General features: G+C 34.8%; 1 protein-coding gene across 1 annotated transcript; it reads left to right on the top strand.

The window, feature by feature from the left end:
* Positions 1-2,777: 2,777 nt before the first annotated feature.
* Positions 2,778-24,153, top strand: LOC125651482 (uncharacterized). Its single transcript, XM_048880105.2, has 17 exons — positions 2,778-2,985; positions 9,532-9,670; positions 9,845-9,958; positions 10,125-10,351; positions 11,461-11,663; positions 11,776-12,680; positions 12,794-12,959; positions 14,601-14,881; positions 15,058-15,243; positions 20,276-20,389; positions 20,477-20,703; positions 20,877-21,079; positions 21,201-22,099; positions 22,186-22,360; positions 22,443-22,723; positions 23,624-23,809; positions 23,912-24,153. The coding sequence occupies exons 2-17, from the start codon at positions 9,578-9,580 to the stop codon at positions 24,017-24,019; spliced, it is 4,368 nt and encodes a 1,455-aa protein (XP_048736062.2). The 5' UTR covers positions 2,778-2,985; positions 9,532-9,577; the 3' UTR covers positions 24,020-24,153.
* Positions 24,154-26,451: the final 2,298 nt, after the last annotated feature.

Below are 26,451 nucleotides of genomic sequence, written 5' to 3'. Positions count from 1 at the left end.
TCATGCCCCATAGTTGAGCTAAGTTGGTCATATATTAAGATGTATTATATTTTCTCTACTTTTGGACATCATGCAGTCCCACTGCTGGTATGATTATGATAAGTATTGAACCCTCTACCAAAACTCTGAAATTCGTGACCCCTGGGATCAGAGTTTATGTGCTAGGGTGGAGTTAAGTAGGTTGAATATTGAATATGCATTATAGTTTAGAAAATCTTTGACGTAAACAGTAAACTGTTGGCATGGTTATGATGAGCATAAAACCCTATCCGATAACTGTGAATTTCGTGCCTCAGGGTGGGGTTAAGTTGGGCATGTATCAAAATGACATAGGCACCTGATCCCACCTTTGGTATGTCTAGGGGTCTGTGTTAGCCCTTCTCTTAATTGTTCATGCTTTATAGGATTTATGAGATTGATCACTGTTCGTTATCATTACTTGTGCTTTATATCTTTAAAAATATCCTTCTTTACTTCTAAAAATCAAGGAGACGAAATGTTTGCAATCTAACGAAATTATGAAATCCATGACCCCAGGATTCAGGTACCAGGGTGGTGCTGGATTGGTCATATACATTATGCATTGAAAATGCCACAGAAAATCTTCTTTAGTGATGGGCATCCTTTAAAGTGTTTGCATGATTATACTGAGCAATGGGACTTGTACTACCCCTAAGCGGTACTGAATCACATTGTTCATTATAAGCATACAAACAGTGACCTGATTTCAGGGTGGGTCTTAGTCAATCATATGTTGAAAATGCAATACATTTTAGAATATCTTTTTTTCTGGACATCAAACAACCAAACTATCTGCTTGGTTAGCTATAATGAGTAATGAGTCTTATGTGAAAACTAAAAAAATCATTTGACCCTCTAGAACTCAGTAGAAAACAGCATTTCGATGTGACTTGATAAAATAGTACTCACGAATAAAAGAATTCTGAATCATGAAATGTGCATGATAGTTAAACCAATCTATCTATTAACTAATACACATATAAAGAGAAGAATAGAAAACACTCAGGTAACACAATGATTTCTGAAGAGTAAATCTGTATATACTCAGGTGACCGTTAAGGTAACACAATGATGTCTAAAGAGTAAATCTGTACATACTCAGGTGACCGTTAAGGTAACACAATGATTTCTAAAGAGTAAATCTGTACATATTCGGGTGACCGTTAAGGTAACACAATGATTTCTAAAGAGTAAAGCTGTACATACTCGGGTGACCGTTAAGGTAACACAATGATTTCTAAAGAGTAAATCTGTACATACTCGGTTGACCGTTAAGGTAACACAATGATTTCTAAAGAGTAAAGCTGTACATACTCGGGTGACCGTTAAGGTAACACAATGATTTCTAAAGAGTAAATCTGTACATACTCAGGTGACCGTTAAGGTAACACAATGATTTCTAAAGAGTAAAGCTGTACATACTCAGGTGACCGTTAAGGCCCATGAGCCTCTTCTGTTTCGGTCGGAGGGGTGTGGAATATAAAACATTCGCTGATATAAAGCTGACCTACTTGTAGGTCAGGGTACTTGTGTTTTGCGTTCTGTGGTTCATTTATCTGTTGAGTTATTTAATAAACCACCAAGGAGTGTAAATTGCTGTTTACACTATCATCGTGAATACATGTATATGCCTCAATCTCTATAGCATTTCTTAATTGTCGTTATCTCTCTTGCAAAATATGCATTTGAATTATGTGTGTTTACGGTTTGTGGTTTTTGTGAATCTTTGTTAAATTTGTGGAACTTTAAACCAAAATTACTTGCACGTAAAATTTTTGAACACTTCTAGTTAGTTCTGGTCTTCACTTTTGAATTTCAGTAGTTTCAACATCTGAGAACGTAAAAACTGGTTGTGATATATTTCGTCATAAACCAGATATTTTTTCCGTTAAGCAATATATTCTTCCACAGCATTTACACCAAGAATCAATGCTTAAAACAATTGGTTACAAACTATACAAATTCCTAAACCCAACCCCGAATCAGCAGATCTTGAAGATCGAATCAACGAGGCATTGCTAATACAGTGTATCTACTCTTCAGGAGCATGTGTGTAGGGAACTTTTTATCCTTATTTTCTAATTTTCTCTCGTGAGACTACTATTGCATTCTACAGCTGCATTCGACACTCTGTGATAATTAAGGATGGTATGCTTAAACATTCAGTACGGTGTTACATATACTGAGTAGTCTTAAACTGTACTAATAAAGAAATCTATACAAGTTCCCAAACTTTATACCATGTACTCATTGGAGGTTTAGACAGGTTTATTGCATTCCAAGAGGTGTTGTGTAATATTGGGTAGAAGAAGGAAATTGCATAGATTGAGTTCTCCCTAAAAACATGGATCCGTCCTTCTGTGGTAGTATTTAAACTTTATCAAGCATAAAAATCATGGTCATTTTGATACTATATCAGTTTTTATGCCATTGAAATGAAAGGTTCGGGATATTTCTCTGAATAAACAAAAGGCTCGTTTTGGGTACTGACAAGGGGAGATAACTAGAAGTCTTAAAAATGAACACAGCAGATTGTTTGCAAAATTTGCAGATTCCTTGATCTTTTTATAGATCGGATTTTCAATTTGTTTGTGCGTTGATAAGGTTCTCTAATGTATCGGGCTGTGTACATACAGGATACAAAAGAGTCAGTATTTAGACTCCGAGAACACACAGGCATCCCCAAGATAAAACTTGTCAAAACCTAAATCGATTTTCTCTCATGAAAGTACATTGCAAACTGTAATCTTTAAATCATATTCTGCCATTGTCACAATGTAACGAAGCTACCCCATAACATTGTAGTGCGCAGGTATAAACCAGGAAGCTAAAATAGGAATCACACGCGCTTCTCGGAATTCGATCTCCAATATTTGCTTAATCTAGTTTGTTCAACTTGCTGGAGAGAGTTTTTCCAAATGAAAGAACCGAAGTTACACTGATTGGCCGCCGAGTTTAGAACTGGTAAGAAAATTATTTCATTTTACCCATAACATGTGCTAAGTCTTATAAAATACATGGTGGTTATTGTGAAAGGATTTCATATATTCAGTCAACACATCAAGTATTGAAGCCATTCTACAATTATGGCACTGGTAAAATGCATGTAGATCATTAGAGATAATTTCTGTTAAAAACTATAATTTCGTCGCAAAAAATCAATGGTCTGAAATTGTTAACATAGCGATTCTTTTAAATTGAATCACTGTTTAATAGTTTAGGAGATCATTGTTTTCATTTGAGAATTAATTTCTTGTTTTTGTAATTAGAATTTACGTTTAAAATTGGTATTTGAAAACATGAGACCACAGACCAGTATTGTTTTTTCTGAATGTATAAATTATCTTTTGAAAATTTTCCAACATGGGCACGACAAAGATCTAAAATACAATTCAAGTTCAGTCAGAGATAAAACCACGGCACTCCATGTTCGATAATCTGAGATCGAGTTTGTAATGATATGTCAGTTAAATATAATCTTACTAACTTATATAAGTCCATGTATAATGCCTCGCCACTATTTGTCCTATCCGTATAAAGGCGGATGACTATCTAATTCTTATACCATAATACTCTGTTTATACGGCGAGTTACACACATACACATGTATGTAAATTCAAATGATGCAAATCTTGGCATATAAATGTATAAGCAAAATTTATTCTGGAGAGTGTAATTGCACTTAGTTGGGGCTAAGTGCAAATAGTTTTATTCACATAAGCAAAGGCAAAAATCTTACTACTGTGTGCAATTCTAGTCGTATGAACGCAGAGTTGACTTTGTTTACACAAGATCACCAGTGTTCATCATTGTATCATCGCTTCAATTTGGCAATTTTGGGTATTATATCTATTGCATTAGTACTTAGTTTACCTACTGATATAGGAAATGTCCTCGAAGGGACGGGTGAAGAAACAAGAATGCTATTCTCGATGTGTGAAGATTAAAAAAGGGGGTTCAGAAATCGTGTAGATACCTTAAATAGGTCAAACGATATGTAAAGCAAAACTCAGAAAAAGCGGCGGAAGTACATGTTAAAAATACATTTAAATTTTCAATAACTCGTTTCTGTCCTTGGAAACAGAAAATTGTTTACGAAACCGCCCAGAGATAAAAAGAAATGTCTCTTTGTGCATTCTGAAATTTTTAATCAAATTTTCAGTTGTAAAAGTCTGTAGGATATCTTTTTAAATCTATATGATTTCTCTTAACATATAGTTCATGGGAACGCCCAACTGTTATCCCAATAGTTAAAACATATGAAAACTGTCTCTTCCTTCTTGAGAAAGCAAGCCTCATAGAAGCCATATTTACAAACTTTGGAAGGAATGTTTGCTGATGACATACTCACGGTGCATTATTACCCACGTAACGCGTAGTAAATTTACTTTTGCTCACAAGAGCAAATTTGCTCGTGCGTATTCATACATGTATAGATTTTTTTTTTTGGCCTTATAAACAGAATAATATATTTCCACCGCATTTTGTGTGTGTGTATATATATATATATATATATATATATATATATATATATATATATATCCAATAATAAAAGCCAAGAAACACAAAACTCGAATAACATTTCACTGTTAGCGCTTTCGGCTTTAATGCCTCTTCAGACAGTTAACTGCTGTCTGAAGAGGCATTGAAGCCGAAAGCGCTAACAGTGAAATATTATTCGAGTTTTGTGTTTCTTGACTTTTATTATTGGATGTATTTACTGTATCAAATACTGAATTCTTTTTTTTACAAACTATGTATGTATATATATATATATATATATATATATATATATATATATATATATTATGATTTCATGAACGCGATCTTTGAGATTTATTTGTAATATATGTGTAATATATTTTCAAACTTTTAATTCTTATATGGCAGAACCAAGAATGAATTGCCACCAGTTTCGCTGCTTTTATTATTATTATTTATTTATTTATTATTATGTTATTCTTTTTTTGAAATTTGACCGAAATGTTCCAGGGGAATACTTCTCCTATATGGCTTATCGGATAGACTTGAAAGATTGTACATGTACAATACTTCATTATGATTTAATGATTTTCACATTGCTCTGACCAGGGATCTAATATTTTCCTACAATTTACAGTGGATCCAAGAGGAATGTCTGGTGTGTTTTTTTAAATTATTATTTATTTCTTAATTTGGTGAACTTTTCTACTGATACTTCAGCATAACAGTCATTATTTTTGCAACTTATACAACAATGACATTGGTCACATCGATATTGAGTCCTTTCTTCATCCTCATTGCAACATTTCACAAAGCGTCTATGGCAGCCTTTCACCGGCAATGGTGACGTATCTATATGAGTGAAAAATTCTCGAGCCGAACGTTAAACAATATACAATTAACCGATTAATCTTAATCGGTTACCCATAACATGTGCTAAGTCTTATAAAATACATGGTGATTATTGTGAAAGGATTTCATATACAGTGAAACTTCTCTAAACCGGCCGGCTCTCGGACCGGAAAAAACGGCCGGTTTAGAGGGATGGCCGGTATACCGAGAATTTAGCAATTATAGACATTTTATCTCAATATTCACAAAGTAGGTACTGTTCACTTTGATCTGGTGATCTATGATCAATTATCGGTGGAGATCAAATTAGTCCGCTTGTACCTAAAGATAATTATGAATTACAAGAAATATTCTCGCTGAAATCATCTAATTTTAAACTGAAAATCTATAACAGGATACATAAAGAAAACACAGAGGCCTATTATTGGAATTCCTCTTACCTATAAAAACTCTGTTTACATTAATCGCTTATGTCATTAACAATTTTGTTTAGACGTTTTTAAAAAGTACAGTAGTAAATGAAATTGTAATTTGAATATTTCTTTGGAATTTTAAGTCTAAGGAAACCAAGAAAATTAATCTATCTTTTAATAATTATCATTAACAGTCATGGGTTTGTTCTTTATTAACTACCACTTATATCCATACGAAAGTATGGCGAAGCAATATGGCGTTTGATACGGTATTCATTCAATAATTTCCTAACTGTTTTTTACATTTTGTACAGAATTTGGAAGGGTCTCTTGGATTAGCTAGGTGTCAATTAACACGCTTGACATCACAGGTAAACAATAGAAATTGAAGAGGCCACTAGTGTTTTTCACACCTCCGATGGATAATTTCATACCTGGCCAGTGGGTCAGTCAATTTGCACACCTGGACGATCTTAATTAACCTTTGGCCAAGATTTTCTTGTCTTCAAAAAGTGGCCAGTATGTTAAGGGTAAATTACACATGTTTGTTAACAAATGTACTTTAAAAAGTGGCCGATGTCCGGTTTTCAGGGGTGGCCGGTTTTGTAAGACTTTCTTTGTAAGGAAATGTTAAGATTTCTGCCGGGACTTTGAAAATCGGCCGATATTCAGGGAGAACCGGTATTCTGAGGGGCCGGTTTGGAGAAGTTTCACTGTATTCAGTCAACACATCAAGTATTGAAGCCATTCTACAATTATGGCACTGGTAAAATGCATGTAGATCATTAGAGATAATTTCTGTTAAAAACTATAATTTCGTCGCAAAAAATCAATGGTCTGAAATTGTTAACATAGCGATTCTTTTAAATTGAATCATTGTTTAATAGTTTAGGAGATCATTTTTTTCATTTGAGAATTAATTTCTTGTTTTTGTAATTAGAATTTACGTTTAAAATTGGTATTTGAAAACATGAGACCACAGACCAGTATTGTTTTTTCTGAATGTATAAATTATCTTTTGAAAATTTTCCAACATGGGCACGACAAAGATCTAAAATACAATTCAAGTTCAGTCAGAGTTAAAACCACGGCACTCCATGTTCGATAATCTGAGATCGAGTTTGTAATGATATGTCAGTTAAATATAATCTTACTAACTTATATAAGTCCATGTATAATGCCTCGCCACTATTTGTCCTATCCGTATAAAGGCGGATGACTATCTAATTCTTATACCATAATACTCTGTTTATACGACGAGTTACACACATACACATGTATGTAAATTCAAATGATGCAAATCTTGGCATATAAATGTATTTGCTTATAAGCAAAATTTATTCTGGAGAGTGTAATTGCACTTAGTTGGGGCTAAGTGCAAATAGTTTTATTCACATAAGCAAAGGCAAAAATCTTACTACTGTGTGCAATTCTAGTCGTATGAACGCAGAGTTGACTTTGTTTACACAAGATCACCAGTGTTCATCATTGTATCATCGCTTCAATTTGGCAATTTTGGGTATTATTTCTATTGCATTAGTACTTAGTTTACCTACTGATATAGGAAATGTCCTCGAAGGGACGGGTGAAGAAACAAGAATGCTATTCTCGATGTGTGAAGATTAAAAAAGGGGGTTCAGAAATCGTGTAGATACCTTAAATAGGTCAAACGATATGTAAAGCAAAACTCAGAAAAAGCGGCGGAAGTACATGTTAAAAATACATTTAAATTTTCAATAACTCGTTTCTGTCCTTGGAAACAGAAAATTGTTTACGAAACCGCCCAGAGATAAAAAGAAATGTCTCTTTGTGCATTCTGAAATTTTTAATCAAATTTTTAGTTGTAAAAGTCTGTAGGATATCTTTTTAAATCTATATGATTTCTCTTAACATATAGTTCATGGGAACGCCCAACTGTTATCCCAATAGTTAAAACATATGAAAACTGTCTCTTCCTTCTTGAGAAAGCAAGCCTCATAGAAGCCATATTTACAAACTTTGGAAGGAATGTTTGCTGATGACATACTCACGGTGCATTATTACCCACGTAACGTGTAGTAAATTTACTTTTGCTCACAAGAGCAAATTTGCTCGTGCGTATTCATACATGTATAGATTTTTTTTATTTTTTTTTGGCCTTATAAACAGAATAATATATTTCCACCGCATTTTGTGTGTATATATATATATATATATATAGATATATATATCCAATAATAAAAGCCAAGAAACACAAAACTCGAATAACATTTCACTGTTAGCGCTTTCGGCTTTAATGCCTCTTCAGACAGTTAACTGCTGTCTGAAGAGGCATTGAAGCCGAAAGCGCTAACAGTGAAATATTATTCAAGTTTTGTGTTTCTTGACTTTTATTATTGGATGTATTTACTGTATCAAATACTGAATTCTTTTTTTACAAACTATGTATATATATATATATATATATATATATATATATATATATATATATATATATATATTATGATTTCATGAACGCGATCTTTGAGATTTATTTGTAATATATGTGTAATATATTTTCAAACTTTTAATTCTTATATGGCAGAACCAAGAATGAATTGCCACCAGTTTCGCTGCTTTTATTATTATTATTTATTTATTTATTATTATGTTATTCTTTTTTTGAAATTTGACCGAAATGTTCCAGGGGAATACTTCTCCTATATGGCTTATCGGATAGACTTGAAAGATTGTACATGTACAATACTTCATTATGATTTAATGATTTTCACATTGCTCTGACCAGGGATCTAATATTTTCCTACAATTTACAGTGGATCCAAGAGGAATGTCTTGGTGTGTTTTTTAAAATTATTATTTATTTCTTAATTGGTGAACTTTTCTACTGATACTTCAGCATAACAGTCATTATTTTTGCAACTTATACAACAATGACATTGGTCACATCGATATTGAGTCCTTTCTTCATCCTCATTGCAACATTTCACAAAGCGTCTATGGCAGCCTTTCACCGGCAATGGTGACGTATCTATATGAGTGAAAAATTCTCGAGCCGAACGTTAAACAATATACAATTAACCGATTAATCTTAATATCTATGTTCCTGCTCATTCTTTCTCCTCCATACCATACAGTATATTAAGGGGAGGGGGTGTAATTTGGAGCATTTTCGATTTGGGGACCTGGTTTTTTTAAAGTGTTGTTCTATCCCAAATTATAGAACAACATCGTGAACAAATAAAATTCTACCAGTGGTGTATCTCTGAAAACATATATTGATCAACCATGTGAATTTTATTCACGAAATCGCTCTATGTTAATTTTCAGGAAAAGAAAGTCTTAACAGTGCGACATTTAACTCTGGACACGACAAAAGTTTCGCCAACCCTTTTATTAAGGACACAAATAAACCCTTTACAAAAAAGATGGGATTTTTTGTTCACAAGACATGCACCAACATTTACACTTGTAACGCTTACAAAAATGTGCTCTCATTCATCAAAATTTAAAAGTCTGGGAAACGTATAATATTTTTTACTTCGAATCTTGCATCTGTATCATAAATAACAATTTTTTCAACATACATATTATACACTAATAATCGCCATAAAAAATGTTTGTTTTAAACTTGTCATTTTAGATGGCTAAATTAGGCCTAAACTATATTATCATTTCAATATGTATTTTAAAAATGCGACATATATTATGGTTGCTCTTCTTTTAAAAGTGTGTTTTTCAAATAAAAGAATATTCATATTCATAAGGAGGTATTTGATATTTGTAGAATGTGTTTTCCACTCATTTAAAATTACCTTCCACGTAATCGGAAGATGGGAAGCGGCGGCTCAAAATCCAAAACCAAATCTGCAATTGATAGGGATAGTCCGAAAACAGACGTTCTGAAAGAAACGGACGAAGACCCGGTTAGCACTTTTTCAAAACGGGAAAATGTGAAGATAGGAATGTTTCAAAAACTTTTTATGAAGTAAAGAACGTGGAATTGAAATGTAATGTACAATTATATCCCAGAACTCTTATTGTACAACAAATTGAAGCTGTCAAATCATGGATAGTTGATTCAGGTTTGATATTTTCAGATATCTTTGGAAGATACCATTGAAGGATTCCCTCCTCCCTTACCTGTCTTAGACAAAAAGAGACATATTTTCACAGCGGAGGATAAAACCACTGCTGATAGCAGGGCGAGTCAGGTGAGCAGAGAAGCCCATTGTCAGCCGTACCCTCTGATATCACACAACAACAGCGACACAGAATATAACCTATCAATTTGAATCCTAAACTTACTGGGGTTAAAATTTGTCACCGTTACCCCACATTTAACCCTTTAAGACTATCTGATTTCTTTTTGAATTTCAGATAAAAGTGGACAATTATCAGTCCTTTGAAGCGCTGTCAGGCGCTCTTACCGAGGGCTTAAGAAATGACGTGCAAAAAGTGCGTGCCGTTTTCACCTGGATCGGCTTGCAAGGATCGAAGGGGAACAACTCTAGCACCAACTTGGAACCCATGTCCCCAATGCACATCGTGCAACTAGTAAAACAGAGAAAGGCATCCTATAACCTTTTGTTTGTTTTATTGTGTAGGTAAGGTTTCACAGATACCGTTTTCTTAAATGATTGCCTGTTAAAGTCTACAACTTGAATGCAACAACTTGAGACGTTTCTTTTATATTTTTCACAGTGTCTCTGCATTTTCCCCCGGTATTTAAACTCCCCAACTGGCAGTATAGAGAGAGGAGTGTCTCCTAATCGTAATGATTCATGATCGACAAATTTTGAGCGATATAAAACACACTGTAAACATAAAACTTTTGAAACACTTGAAAAACACTTAAAAAGTGGGAACAGTTGGTGTGGATTATTTTCTAAAAGATACAAGATTTATTTATCCGATTTGATACCCCCGAAGGAGCGAAAAGAGTATCATAAAATTTAGTTCAGGATCTTTTCCACACGCAAATGTTTTTAAGCATGGTTTAAAACAAATTACGCTTTTGATTATTTTATTGAATATGTTGTTGAATGATTAATTTCGATGATAAGTGTAGGTGTATGAATATATTGTTTTCTTTTCCACGAAATCTTGTTTGGTGTGCCTCATCGCCTTCACCCTGTTCACATCTGCAATCATGTTCACCTTGGTTATGAGTTTTGAACACTATATAAAAACACTTCACTTTACCCGATTCGCATGCACATTTCTACTGCGTTCGTTTTGTTAATAGGTTGAAATTGAAGTTGATATTGAAACAAAGAAGATGCGTTTGTGAAAAGAGATATACATCATCGGTGATCGTATAAAAAGTTGTCAAAGTGATCCACCATTGAAGAGGCCTTCTTACAGGCGGAGACAACCACTAATTTGTCAAAATGCCCCTCTCTCTTACAGCTCTAAGCTACATGCACTATTGTATATTTTAATAAGTGGGTCGAAGGTCAGTGTCACAAGGTCATAAAAATTAGTACCTGATGACATGGGTTGCACCAACTGAATATCGATCTTTCTCAATTATTCTTTAATAGCTACAGACAGAAGGATTGGATAAAACTATATATTCTTGAAACTTCTGGAAGGTTTAAAACAAATATTATGTTTTTGAAATATATTGCGAAATAACCCACTCTTAAATGAAATAAACGATCTTGAATTTCTCTAGTTGTCATTATCTGTATACGATAACTTTCTGTTTAAGAGCTGCAAAACTACCGTGTGTATTCATCCGTGGTCTAGCCAAGAGTGCAGCTTACGAGGTTGGGGATAGGACAGTAGATAATCTTGGAAACTCCTGGACGGCTGTCTACGTATCCGGTGGGTGGCGCTTCGTGTTTCCGTTGTGGGCTTTTTCAGCAATCGTCGGTCACAGTACTGGAACATGGACACTTGTGGAGTCTGATGGTAGGATTATAAAACAACTAAAAAAGAAAATACAACATTAATTGCCTTTTTTGTTTTAAAATTGTATTAAGATTAGAAAAGATTAATGGTACATTTCTATATTACGTGGTAGGTAAGGGTGCTAGAGAAACGGCGGAAAAGTCATCTGGGATCACTGTCAGTAACTTTAACGACTATTACTTCCTCACTGACCCAGAAGAGTTCATCTACTCTTGTTTTCCCCATGATTCCAAGTGGCAGTTGTTAGGAAAACCTTTTACAAAGCAGCAGTTTATTGACATTGCATATTGTGAACAAGCATTTTTTGAAAATCATCTCCAAATTACTACCAAACTCGAGTGCTTGTATACGTCAGATGGTGGCGTCTGTGATATTGGAATAAAAAAGAGCAATGGAGAAGAATTCAAACATCTGTACAAACTTTATTTTAATCATGAAAAGTCAACCACGAAGTTATCCAGAGAAATCCAGTTAGACAGATATGTTGCCGTAATGAACGATAAATCTACAGTTAATTTTCGGATTCGATTTCCAGGCGGAGGAATTTACAAAATGGAGATATATGGCGGCTCCCCGACAGGGTTTCCTCTGATTTGTTCTTTTCGCCTCGACTGTAATGAAGACGTTAGTAATGTGAAGCCTTTTCCATGTAACCCAGAGGCAGGATTCGGACCAAATTTGGTCACAACTTCCGCAGGATTAGAACCAGAATCTCATAAAACGGGGTTTATTAAAATAAATAGAAAAAGAAATGTTAATATCAGGTTTAATCTTACCAAAAACGTTTTGGTTCAGACAGTTTTGGTTCACAATAATATAAAGGAGGATGTGCTCAGTCAGCATGTCAATCACAAGGTCAAAGGTCAAGAACTTGACATCAATGTTAACGTTCCCCAACAGGGAGAGTATGCTCTACAGATCAACACTAAGACAAAAGGGTCGTCCGAACCTTTCACAAATACCTGCAATTACCTGTTAGCGTCGGAGGAAATGAATAAAAAGAAAAAATCATATGAGGCAAGTATTCAACTGATAGTAGGGATATGAATGAATAAAGAGCAATTTTTCGAATATTCAGTTAGTTCCTTTAGAAAATACCAGATATTTTATTTACGTAAATGTGTTTCTAGAATGCTGCAGAAAAGAAAGCGCGTCATGGTTTGGATGAAAGTCTAAGATCGAAAGATCCAGAGACAATTCGGAGAGCAATAGACAAGTTTGATGAGTTTGACTTGGACGATAAAGGGGCGAGGGAAAAGGCAGAAAGAAGGAAAAATTTCCTTGTCTTACAGAAAGGTCAGTGGAATATTTAAAGTGTGTCAGAACGTGTTTACCCGGAGTTTCCAAAGTTTTCAGTTACAGACACATGGGACAGTTTTTAAAACATAGTTTGTAATAGTTTTAAATATACGAGGGCAAGGATTAGTCAAGGCCATATTTTAAAAGTCTAGTACATTGAGAAAATACAGTTTACAATAGTAAGAAAAGCTCATCACTTTTTGTGAAATAGAAATATGTACAAGAAGATGACATAAACTTTAAATCATACTCACAACATCAAAACAAAACATTAACTAAAGTTTAAATTTCTGCAGGTCAAGGTTATTCAGTTAGGACACAAATTCGTATACTTTTCAGAGATTTTTATGGTTATGTCGGTGATGCTGTACTAGAACACGTTTCTAAATTACACATTAGTTTGATTTTAAGGTACCGTGTCCCTCTGATAGAGGCATATATTTTTCTCTGAGAAAGGTCGATAAATTTACAGCAACGTCCATCGATCAGTTTTAATGATTTTCTTTTTTTCTATCAATTATCAGAAAAATGTAGCAAATTAACTCTCGAGGAAGAGTAACAAACTTACCAACACAAGGTATTTTTAACTGTAAATCACAACCATTTTTGTTGATTTATGATGTTAAAAGTAAAACACTCTTGCGGGATGTTTTTGATCATTCGTCATTGTGATTATCTTTAAATACAGTAATACCCTCATTGCAGTGGCTGATTAAATTACAGTTACTTTCCCCATTAATCGAACTATTCCGTGCATGAGATGAAAACATAGTCCATACATATGAACGTGATCATGCTAATAGCTTTAGTATTCAAACCATCCAATCACAGATAATAATAGGTTTAGTATTCAAACCATCCAATCACAGATAATAATAGGTTTGAACAGGGAGAACTTTGTCACCTTGCGAATAAAAAGATATGAATAATTCCGACACAGCATACTATAAGATTTACAATTGGGGCGTAGCGAGGTGTTGATTACTTCAGAGGGTGTTTTCAACACAAAAACATCTACGGATACACCCATTTTATAACACTCAAGGAAATGGTGTCCTGGTATTGACAATGAAGGAAAGGTTGAATTTTTAAATGATTATTTTTCTTCAATTTCAAATATTTAATATCGTTGCTAAAAGTAAAGCAACAAGACCGAAACCACTGCATCGAATATACGGTAATTTACATGCATCTGCTCATTATCTGACAGACATAGTGATATTTCCAAAGACTCGATTCCGTTCATCAAATAATTCTCGCAAGACTAGAACACACCGAAATGTATTTGTTCCGTCTGTCATACATGCACATTATTACCTGTCCGAGGTAAGATAAGATAAGACAAGACCCGTACCTGCCTTTTGTAATGCTATCAATACTTCTCCGCAATTTTCATTCGTGAGAAATGAATAACTATTTTACGTGCAAAGCTTCTACTCAACTTCATTCACAGTGGAGATTTATTCCATAACAACACTCAACATCCAATATATTTATCCGACACTTTGGATGTTGAGTGTTGTTGGTTTTTAGTGATATATATATAATATATATATAATGTAGATAGGTCCTTGAATGAATCTAATATTGTTGATGCAGATATAAATAATATATTTTGAAATGTCATTCATTGTGTAGAATTAAAAGATGCGACTGCGCGGAGGAACGTAGATGTATTGGAGATAGCGCTAGATAATGCGAAATCGTCTGAATTCTCATCAAATCTGCAAAACCAAATAACGGAAGCGGAGCAACTCCTGGCAGAATTGAAAAAAATTAAAAGGTTTGCACACGAAGTCCTGCAGATGAAACAACCCACGATCTCAGAAATCCATACTTACAAACACCCACGCCCCCTGGCTTACGATGTTATGAAGGCAACGTATATCCTTCTTGGAGAAAGGGAAGTTCATCTAGAGGTAGGAAGAAAACGCTTATAGTGATCAATGATCAACTATATCGTTTATTACAAATTCTAATCATTGCCTTATCATAATGCTTTGATAAATCAAATGATTATATCAGAAGTTGATAGACAGCTATGATAGATAATTTATTGTATCACTCTATGCATTTAATTCTCAATTGTACTTAGGAATGGGAGCAAATCCAGAGTTTAATGAGAAAAACCGGAAAACAGGGTTTGTTACGGCGAGTGCGCCAGTTTGATACCATCCACGTGACAGAAAACATGATTAACAGCGCTGCCCAGCTTCTCCGTCCGTACACTGAGGAAACAGTGACGACATCGAGTGCGGGTCTAGGGACGTTCTACAAATGGGTGAGTGCATTTTAAACAACAAATAAACCACGTGTTCATATTTAACTTAACTGAACAAATGTTGTTGGTTTTGTCATAAATTGAATTCTACATTTCAGGCATCAAATATTGTTGGAGATATGACGTAAATGATGTCTAAAAAGAAGAGTTTCCCAGGAAACTGAAATTCCTTTCAGGCTCACGCTGTGATATCCATTCTACAATTTATATAGTTTGTATGAATGTGAAGTTGTTCAATGATGTAGTGAATTTTATGAGATAGAAAAAGCAATAAATATACACTTGTCGTCAGTTTTCACGGATTCATGCAAATGGAACAAGACTGTTGGTAACCGGCGTTGCCATGATACAGCACTGTCATTACCAACAAGAAGCATACCTAGGATCTCACTCCCTTTTGTTATTATAGAACGTTAGAACAAATTCGACGTCAGAGATATTTTTCAACTACTTAGTGAGATAACACATCGACAAAAATTGGAAGATACTGGGATTTAAGAAATGAAACTTATAATTCTTGTGTTAATGCATGTATCAAACGAAAAATCGGACGGAAAACTTCATCAATACGCGGAGCGCATTGATGAAAAAGTTTTCTGTCCAATTTTTCGTTTGATGCATGCATCAAAACAAGAATTATAAGTTTTATTTCTGATCATTTATTTATGTTTTTGAAATAGAAAATCAAATAGTTTCTCTCATCAAAAAGCTTGAATTAACGTTTCTGAAATGGCGCGTAGGAATACATATATACGTAACAATGAAAACAACAAAACTGGCTGTGTGTTCAGGTCAGGTAGAGTTACTATGCAGACTTAAATGGATTGTACGTAAAATCAAAGGTTAAAAAGTGAATTAGATATACAAAAAGAGAACCAAGCGGTGACTGGATATATGCTGCATTGTGTTGGAGGAGACGTTGAACACTGGTTGTGTCGTTGGAAAGGTGGACTGTGACTCATTTCAATATCGAGTAAAAACCTAAACACCTCTCCCTCTAAATCGCCCTTGTTGAGCCCCATATAGCGCAGTTCAATTTCATAAATATCTTCCAGATCAAAAGTCGCCGCTTGCTCCGTCATGTAAACGAACTCATTAAGCAGACGATACATGCATGTCAGGAACTCGTGTAATCTGTCTATTTCACCAGTCAGTGTCCTACGCCATCAAGTTGATTATTTTGCCACGTCATCACTATGTGTGTTGTTTCTTTAAATTTGTATTTTATTCATATCTTTGGTTGTGTTTATTTTTGGTAGCAATGGAAAAAAAACAAACGAATACATTTCGTTTGCAATGCTTGTGTGGAAATTCCCAGTCATCTGCAATAAGCACGCGGGACTACTTTTCTCTGGAATGCGTCTTCCCCGCTCTAATTTTAGCGCAAGACAAAATTTTGTTTAACTAAAAATATCAAGCGAATTTTTCATCCAATTAGCATCATTGTTAAGTCATCACTTTAAAAGTCATTGAATGATATTTGTATCATGTTAATAATTACAATGGCGTCAACGTTTAGGGTGTAGTTTATACTTTAAAAATCGATATACTAGTTTCAATGATTTTCAACTTAAGACGGCACTTAACTACCAAATACTATTGCTCAATGGTTTCTTCACTAAAACCACTGGTAAGTATGGGGACTTGGCGATCAGTAATGAAAATAAAATGTTAATCGAGTGAATGCATCTTCGCAAACCAAGGATAACAAATCGAGTTTTGAATTTTGTGTTACCTAATCAGTTTATGAAGTTCTGGATAAGGAAATGAAAGCCCTTTTTATCACAGGCACTCGACGTTTTAAATATCTATAATAAAAAAAATTGTCTTCCAGTAAACATAATATTTACAAGGTATATCACGCCGCCATCTTGGTTTTCTTTTTTACCAGCTGCATCACTTAAAAAATTCGGCGAAAAGTTTGATATAACATGATAATTAGACCCCTACCGTTTAGAAGCAGCTGGAAATAAAGTCCATTTATCGGCTATAAACAACCGTCTACTGTTTCTGAAATGCGGGGAATCGCTGAAAGGTGGACGTACGTTGACATAATTTTGGGATAGCCCTTTTTTCATTGGTCGATAAAATTAAAAATAGTAAATAATATAATTAGCAGTAAATATGTTCTAGAGAGCGAAGTAATAGATCTTGAACACTATTTTATTAATATATACTTTATTTATTTTTTTATAGGTTAAACATGATAACCTCACTTATTCATGCATTCGTTGTATTAAAATTAGCCTAGTTGAAAGTAAATGTCATAACGTAATAAGAAAACTTCAAAGTTGAATTCACACGCACACGCATGCGCGCCTAAACGTGGGTATACTCTCAAACGCACACAGTGACATCTATACATCCAAATGTCCTGTCCTGCCCAGTGTTGTCACAATGGGTGACAAAACGTGGGTTGGAGTCGAAGCAAGGGGGAGGGGGTCATGTATATTTCCAATGTTATTTGGTAATGTGATAGATTTACTAAATTTCCCGTGACAGCCTGTGCCGAAACCGCACAATTGTGCCCGAGTTCTATTGTTTGCAGGACTGCAACTACCCTGCATTCATTGCCCCCCCCCCCTCTCCGACACAAGCGTCAGAGGGTACTTGCATAATTATGTCAACTTCCGGCCACCTTTCAGCAATGTTTCGCATGTCGATGCGAGAGGTAAGACCTTGACAGAGTTGCTTCTAAACGGTAGGGGTCTAATTATCATATTATCATATTTATATCAAAGGATGAAGATCACCGTACTCGATGACATATTACTTAAAAGGTTTCTAGATGATATTTCAAACACCATTTGCACTTACATTTAGCAAACAATCTTTACACGAAGGATCTCTATCTTAGACGAAAGAACGAGACCGAATGTTAGTTTTTATGAATGTTAGTTTTTATAAAGTGTTAATAGTTTCTGTATCATAAAAAAAAGAGTATGATAAAGAACAGTAAACAATCTCATACATCCTGTAAGTTAGGTGGGACCAGGTGCACAGGAGGATCAAGCATTCCCTGTTGACCGGCCATGCCCCTCATGATCCCTCTATCTTTATCAGGTATATGGAGCAATCCGTAGTCAAAATTTATAAGTAAAGAATGGCTTAATAATCGGTATGAAACACATCAAACAGCATTCGACTAAAAATTTGTATTTGCCAATATGATTGTAATGACCATAGAATTTGTGAAATGTTGATTTTAAACGAGACTGTTGAAACTCTGATACTCGTATAATATCTTTTTATTTGTCAGTACCCTATATAAATTTAAAAATGAAAAATAAATTTTACGCAGAACATAATTTCACATATTGAACCAGTTGAGAGACGTAAACATCATATGCAGCTGATAATGAAATATTACTACATACACATGGGAAGTTGGAGAAGCTTGAATACATCCCACTTGTCATAAAGGTGAGCTGTTACATGTCGTTGATGCTAATGTTTAGTAAAACATCCTAATATGAAGCAGATATGGAAGACTCTGTGGTGTTTTTTTTATTTTGAGTTCACTGGGATATATCGAATCGTTATATTAATGAAAGTGAATATTTTTCAATAGATAAAACGCCGTCAATGTATCTAAATGTCAAGGTAAAGGCCACATCAAGAGATTTCATCTCGTGTAGAAGCTTTTGAATAGAATATAAAAAAAAAAAGGTTCATTTACTAGAGAAACACAATTTGTGTTGATGAAAATTCCAACAGAAGGACTGTATAGACGCATGTATTGTCGATGAGGAACTCCAACATATTTTTAATATTAACTTCAGAGTACTTGTGTGTAAAATCAAAATGATGTCTTAACAAAATGATTTTTGGATGACTGATTACCAATATTAACTTTTTGAGTTTCATTGTTATTGACGAAGCAGCTGTCTATGATGTAAACACAACTTAGTGTTTAATTTTTTGTGAGGCATGGTGTCGTAAAGTATTGAAAAGTTACACGTTTTGATTCTGTTGGGTTTGGAAAAGTTTCGTGATTTCAAATTTACTAAGTTATTTTAAAAGTTTTGAGAATCCACGTTTGATTTACACAACTTCTCTGATTCATGTATTGTATGTTGTGGCACAATCATATGGTACAATGTACTTTGCAAGAGTCTTTTAAAATACAACTCGCATGAATATAACCCTACGCGAGGGACATTCACTGATTTAGAATACAACTAGGAATAACGACTTTAGTAGAATGGTGAAAAGTTCGGATTTCATTAATTCTTTTGTGTTTTTGTGTTTTGTTTTTGGTGCAATGTCTTAACTGAATATCTTTAAATGGAGGGTGAAGTGCCTGAATGCTTGTGAATGCCGGTTGTGTGTTTTTTTCTATTTTGATATGATTGTGTTCAGTACTAGTACAGAAACTAAGTGAAAGTAAATATAAACAAACGGAAAATGAAAATATATGCAAGACAGGTAAGTTTTCTTCATTTGTGGAAAAATGTATCAAATATAAAGAAGTGTATTTCAAACCCTACGAGGAATCAATTTCATACTTATATATTTGATTGATCAATTCTTGTATGATTATTTTACATAGCTCCATTTGAATTTTACCGATTTATGACCAGTTTTCTGGATAAAGATGCTTTATAATTCTTCATGATTCAGATATTTCGTCGGTAACTTCAGCACTGACTTAGTTTTGTATGATTATTTAAGGATGCTTTATAATTCTTCATGATTCAGATATTTCGTCGGTATAACTTCAGCATTGACTTAGTTTTGTATGATTATTTAAGGATGCTTTATAATTCTTCATGATTCAGATGGTAACTTCAGCATTGACCTAGTTTTGATAAGAATGGGTTGCGGCTCTTCGTCTGTTGGCACTGTTCGCACGACGGACCTTCTGAAGGAGCCGACAGTAGAACTGGTAATGTACTACACATAGGGATTGCTATGGCTCTGGGTTTAAAGTTATTAAACTTTGATATTTTCGTAGATAAAAAACACATAAAGAAACCTGAAAATTGTTTTTCATGAACGCAGTGTAAGTGTGATGTTTCCGTTTTCGCAGAATCCGATTCCACATACACTCGAGGGATACCCTATTCCGAAACCAACTCACAACAGAAAGTCGGATCTTCTACAGTTTACAGATTTCACCGGAGTGGATTCTGATGCAAAAAAGGTAAGCTGTTACAGTTGGCCAATTTTTGTAATTATGGATGCTCTGTACTTCTAACATTATCATATTTTTCATGAAATTGTAACTTAGGTTTCCCCCAATGAATTCAATACAATTGACGCTTTAGCCAAGCGTTTGACAGAGGCATACCCCAAGGCGATGATGAAGGTCCGCGCATTGTTCGTATGGATGTCAGCTCAGCCTATTTTCAGCCAAAAGTGGCCGTCTGCTGCCCCCGCTGACTCCCCAGAAGGCGCATTTGGTAGGATGCAGAGGGGGGAAATGTCATATGCCACGTTGTTTGCTACGCTATGTAGGTATGAAAATTGTCTTATTCATTCATAGACTTCGAAATGTTATGCCGAGGAATTTTTTTTTTAAAAATCAGTAAAAATTGAAGAGTGTGGGCTAATAAGTACATGGGTTGCTTGGGTCTCTCTGATTTCAAGCAAATTAATGTTATACTATTTTTCCTTTATATTTTTCATAGGGCAGTTGATATTCAGTGTGTTATAATACAAGGAATTGCTAAAAGTGCTGCGTATGAGGTCGGCGATAGAAATGCCGATAATTTGTTCAATTCTTGGAATGCTGTGTATATCGGTGGTGCTTGGAGAATTGTCTTTCCGTTGTGGGCCTGTAGGTGCATTACTGGTCACGATACAGGAAAATGGACTTTGATAGAGTCAAACGGTAAAAAAAAGAAAAGAATTACAAATGAATTCAATGCTTTATTGAATGCATTAATAAAATCAAATACTATGTTATTTTGTGTTATAAAAAATTATACTTATTTTTAAATTCTCTATTCTAGGCGTTGGGAAGAAAGAACAGTCGAGAGCCTCGGCTGGAACCGTAATAAACAAACTGAACGAGTTCTACTTTCTGACTGATCCAGATATCTTTCTTTATCACTGTTTTCCAAATGATTCGAGATGGCAGTTGGTCGCAAAAGTTATTTCCAAAGAGAGGTTTCTTGAACTTCCGTACCTAAGGCAAGACTTCTTTGAAAGCAAACTAAAGTTACTGAGTACCTATTCATGCCAACTAGAATCATCACATGGTGAATGTGTTGTAGCTATAAGATTCCCAGATGATTCGTCTATTTCAATGCATTATGAATTATATTTCAATAACAAAGACTCAGGCGTAAAACTTCCTTCCCAACTACAGCTTCAGAATTACGTAGCAATGATTCACCAGGATTTCAAAGTGACGTTTGTGATAAGATTTCCTGTGGAAGGAATTTACAGTTTGATGATACTTGGAGGAATGAAAGGCGAGAGGCGATGGCTTTGTTCTAGTCGTATTTTGTGCTCTGAGATAAAGGACCAAGTTCTTCCCTATCCCACGGTTCCAAAGATAGGTTTCGGACCACAGAAACTGACACAGGATGCGGGGCTCCAGGCATTGTCCCACAAATCTGGATTTGTACAAGTTCACCGAAACCGAACCTGTGAAATCAAATTTACTTTAACAAAATTCGTTGTCGTTCAAGCCACGCTTCACAGATTTGCCATCCCCAGTGACAGTCTTGCGCAATACGTCACACAACGCTTACAAAACGATAATTTGCGCATTGACGTCACACCACCACAAGATGGCGAGTACACTCTTCACATTAACGCTAAAGAGAAGGGGACAACGAAAGGATTCACAAATGTGTGCAACTATGTACTTAATACTGACGCCAAAAGCATGAGATCTTGGGAGGTAGGTATACTTGTTTGGAATATTTGTGTTACTAACGCGCTTTTTATGATAACCTACAAGATGAATGCAATTTTATAATGTTTCAGAATGCTCGGGAAAGAGTTGCAAGGCTAAACCTGAGAACAAAAACATTTTCAGCAACATCCAAGAATGCTGAAGAACTTCAATATGCCATTGAAAAGGCCAACACTCTTTGTTTGAAGGATAACGGAGACATACAAGTGGCCCACGAACGCTTGGACTTTTTACAATTACAAAAGGGTAAACTATCACCATTTATTAAAATACCCTTTTCGTTGCTAAGGTGAGTTGTCAGACATAATCATACACACCTTTGTTTTAGGTCTTTTGGATGGAATCAATAGAAGGAATTTAGATGTTTTAGAACGAGCTTTACATTCTGCGAAATCTTCAGAACATGAGTACAAACTGAGGGACCGTATAAAAGAAGCCGATGAACTCCGAGAACACCTGATGACACTGAAGAAATTTGCACATGATGTGCTCGAGATGAAACAAACGACGATATCAGAACTTCATCGTTATTCCATTCCGCCTCCGTTGATCCTCGGCGTCATGAAGGCGACATTTCTTCTCCTTGGCGAACCTTCTCATCACTTACAAGTTTGTGTATTGTTATACGTCCCATTCAGGAATTATTTACACATGTGGAGACACACCTAATTATTCACACATGTAGCGACATACCTAATTATTCACGCATGTAGAGACATAACTAGCCGTTATGAGATTGATCACTGTTCGTTATCCTCATCTTTCCGTAGCTGTAAGTAAAGTGTCACTTTGACCTATAAATGACACTCAGGGCTGTAGCAGTGAGGGATTCTAAATCGTGCCAATGCTTACCATTACACACAGTATCCAAAATACCCCTGACTTTCACCCCTAATGGCGAACATTTAGCGAAGGATCAGCCATGACCTATGTTGATTGTTTTATATTTGACGCGCCAACCGGAATCCGATAGAGAATAGAAACCGGATCTTCCGGTTTCAAAGCGAACGCCCAAACCACTGAGCTACCACGACATGTCTCATGTCTTACTAGTAACCATGATAGGCCATTGATATTTGCAAAAATGACAGTCCATTTTATTTTACACTCCCTAATTTGATTACAAAAGTTGTACTATGGTTTCTTTTATCTGTCGTAAATTGATTTCTAATTGTGATAAAGTACATTTCATCATGCTTGAATTGAGTTTTTAGAATTTGATTGATAATCAATTTAAATTGTAAATTCAAAGTTACGTATTTATATATGTTTACATACATATTAGTACACCATGTCAAAATTTATTATGCGTATTTGGAATGGTGGTGTATAATAAACCTATCCTATAGGTGACCACTGTGTAAAATGTGTTCGACCTTACTCAACTGGAATAATCAATTTCTCCAAACCTGAGAAACCAGTTATATTGTGTATGATTTAATGTTAAACGCTGATTTTTGATAAGATTAGTAGTAGTAATATCGCGGATTACAAATCATTTTTAACTAGATATGGGAGGATATTCAGACATTAATGAGACAGACAGGCAGGCAGAGTTTATTATACCGGATCCGGAAGTTCGACACACTTGGAACCGATAAAGATATAGCAATGCAAGTTCTAAAAATTCTAGAACCATACACGACGGAACAAGCCACAATCGCCAGTGCAGGAGCCGGGACGTTCTATAACTGGGTATTGGATATAGTAATCTTCATACACTACTAGTGATTCCATTGTAGATGTATATACGTATATGCTTTATTTGTTTATTAAGTTCTTGTTCATTCATTGAAGGCGAAGAATATAGCGACCCAAATTATCGGAGGCAAGAAGAATAAAACTACGGTATTTACAGCTAATGATAAATCTGTGGCTACTGGAAGGCAGAAAGTGAAGAATTAACCCATTTTGCAGACATTGTATACTTCATTTATAAAATACATTCCATTTCTTGGATGTACACATGTATGACTTTGAAACTTCACCTCTGCTTCGATGATTGTGCAAATGATTCAATACAAATAATAAACCAGTCCAGTAACTATTTGTAAGCTTTGTTTTGAGTTTGTGATTGGTTGTTTCTTTTGTTTTGAAAGTTGTGGGCGGTTGTTTCTTATGACGCGAGAGTTGCGTCCATATGAGGAACAGACCAATCTGTGTTTTGCAGATACTTCACGTCATAGTGAGTGCTACAATACATTGCAGATAATAAGGATAGATCTGATCAGTTTCACCATTTCAACTTCAGAAAATGTCAGGCTTACTCTTATCAATTGCTGTAACTTGTTGTTTGCATATACATGTATATTAGCACAAAATATATAGTTTCATACATGTATATTCTATCCGGAAATTAAGACATGCCGGACAGTTTTGATTAATTGTGCAAATTAAGACATGCCGGATAGTTTTGATTAATTGTGTAAATTAAGACATGCCGGACAGTTTTGATTAATTGTGTAAATTAAGACATTGTGTAAATTAAGACATGCCGGATAGTTTTGATTAATTGTGTAAATTAAGACATGCCGGGCAGTTTTGATTAATTGTGTAAATTAAGACATGCCGGATAGTTTTGATTAATTGTGTAAATTAAGACATGCTGATTAGTTTTGATTAATTGTGTAAATTAAGACATGCCGAATAGTTTTGATTAATTGTGTAAATTAAGACATGCCGGACAGTTTTGATTAATTGTGTAAATTAAGACATGCCGGACAGTTTTGATTAATTGTGTAAATTAAGACATGCCGGATAGTTTTGATTAATTGTGTAAATTAAGACATTGTGTAAATTAAGACATGCCGGATAGTTTTGATTAATTGTGTAAATTAAGACATGCCGGACAGTTTTGATTAATTGTGTAAATTAAGACATTGTGTAAATTAAGACATGCCGGATAGTTTTGATTAATTGTGTAAATTAAGACATGCCGGACAGTTTTGATTAATTGTGTAAATTAAGACATGCCAGATAGTTTTGATTAATTGTGTAAATTAAGACATGCCGGATAGTTTTGATTAATTGTGTAAATTAAGACATGCCGGATAGTTTTGATTAATTGTGTAAATTAAGACATGCCGGATAATTTTGATTAATTGTGTAAATTAAGACATGCCGGACAGTTTTGATTAATTGTGTAGAGTTCTGTGTCATGTTCTAGTGAAGCACGCAGAAATCTTTGCGTCGATTTAGAAACTGGTGAAATTGTACGAGAGGGCTAGTATCATCAACGTTCAAACAATGCTCTTTCCCTTGGTGTTAACAGTCATTCACAAAGGGGTTTCAAAACATGACAACAGTCACTGAGAACAAATAAAGACCTTTAACATAAGAAAGTCATTAATATAAAATGTTATATGCTGTATATATAGAAAGTTTTAAATTTCTAAAGATGTTATGCTGGGGTGACTTTCAATATCCTATTTGTTGTCCTATTTCAAAAATATTTTAAACACATGTAAATTATTTTTTTTAAAAAACAACGTTGGGATATGATTTATAAAGAACTGGAAGTAAACTTTATTTCACGTCTAATCTAGTCACTTCAGCCTTTTGAATTTAAACTAATTAATTTTAAAAAAATGAATTAAAACTTACCAAAGGCAAAAGTGGGTAGATAATGGTTTCTAAAGGTCGTATGCATGGGTGAATTTCAATTCCCCATTGTCTTAAAAATAATCACAATAAAACAGAATGGCGAGAGCATTTCAATTGACTGTCATATTTGTGTGTTTTGTTTCTCCCCGAGACTCGATGGAACTAAATAAATAATATCTTCAGAAGATGGATAGCTGAAACTGAACTGTGACCAACTGTTCCTTTTGGTAGAAAATTATGTTAGATAGTTCTTATTGAAATTATGGGTAACGGTGCATCCACAAATAACACCAGACATGGAAATTCTCCACGTGACTCGCTCCGTGAACCGGAGGAGAGTGAGGATGACTTCATATTCATAGAGTCGAGCTACCCCTCTCCGAGACCACCCAGGAACCGGAAAGAGGACGTGTTTACACCGGATGGATTTGCAGACTGTGAAGAAAGGGGGCTCATGGTAAATTTGTTGTTGAAATAATTGTTGAACTTTTGTAAGTAACTGAATGTTTATCGAAATTTATTTGAAACCTGTTTCGTTATACCCTCTTGAATCGGAATTCAATATAATTCCAAATCTATCCAATCATTAGGAAGCTTCTTAGAATCCATTTTGTGAAGTTCCGACTTTGTCTTTGTATGTGTATACAGGCCCCCATTGACGTGAGTTACAGCTGGGGAACTCTGATACAATACCTGGTGTGGGGATTCCGTTCCCAGATGGACAAGCTCAGGAC

This window comes from Ostrea edulis, chromosome 5 (assembly GCF_947568905.1).
Source record: "Ostrea edulis chromosome 5, xbOstEdul1.1, whole genome shotgun sequence".
NCBI lineage: Eukaryota > Metazoa > Mollusca > Bivalvia > Ostreida > Ostreidae > Ostrea > Ostrea edulis.
This window is presented reverse-complemented; position numbering and strand designations above follow the sequence as displayed.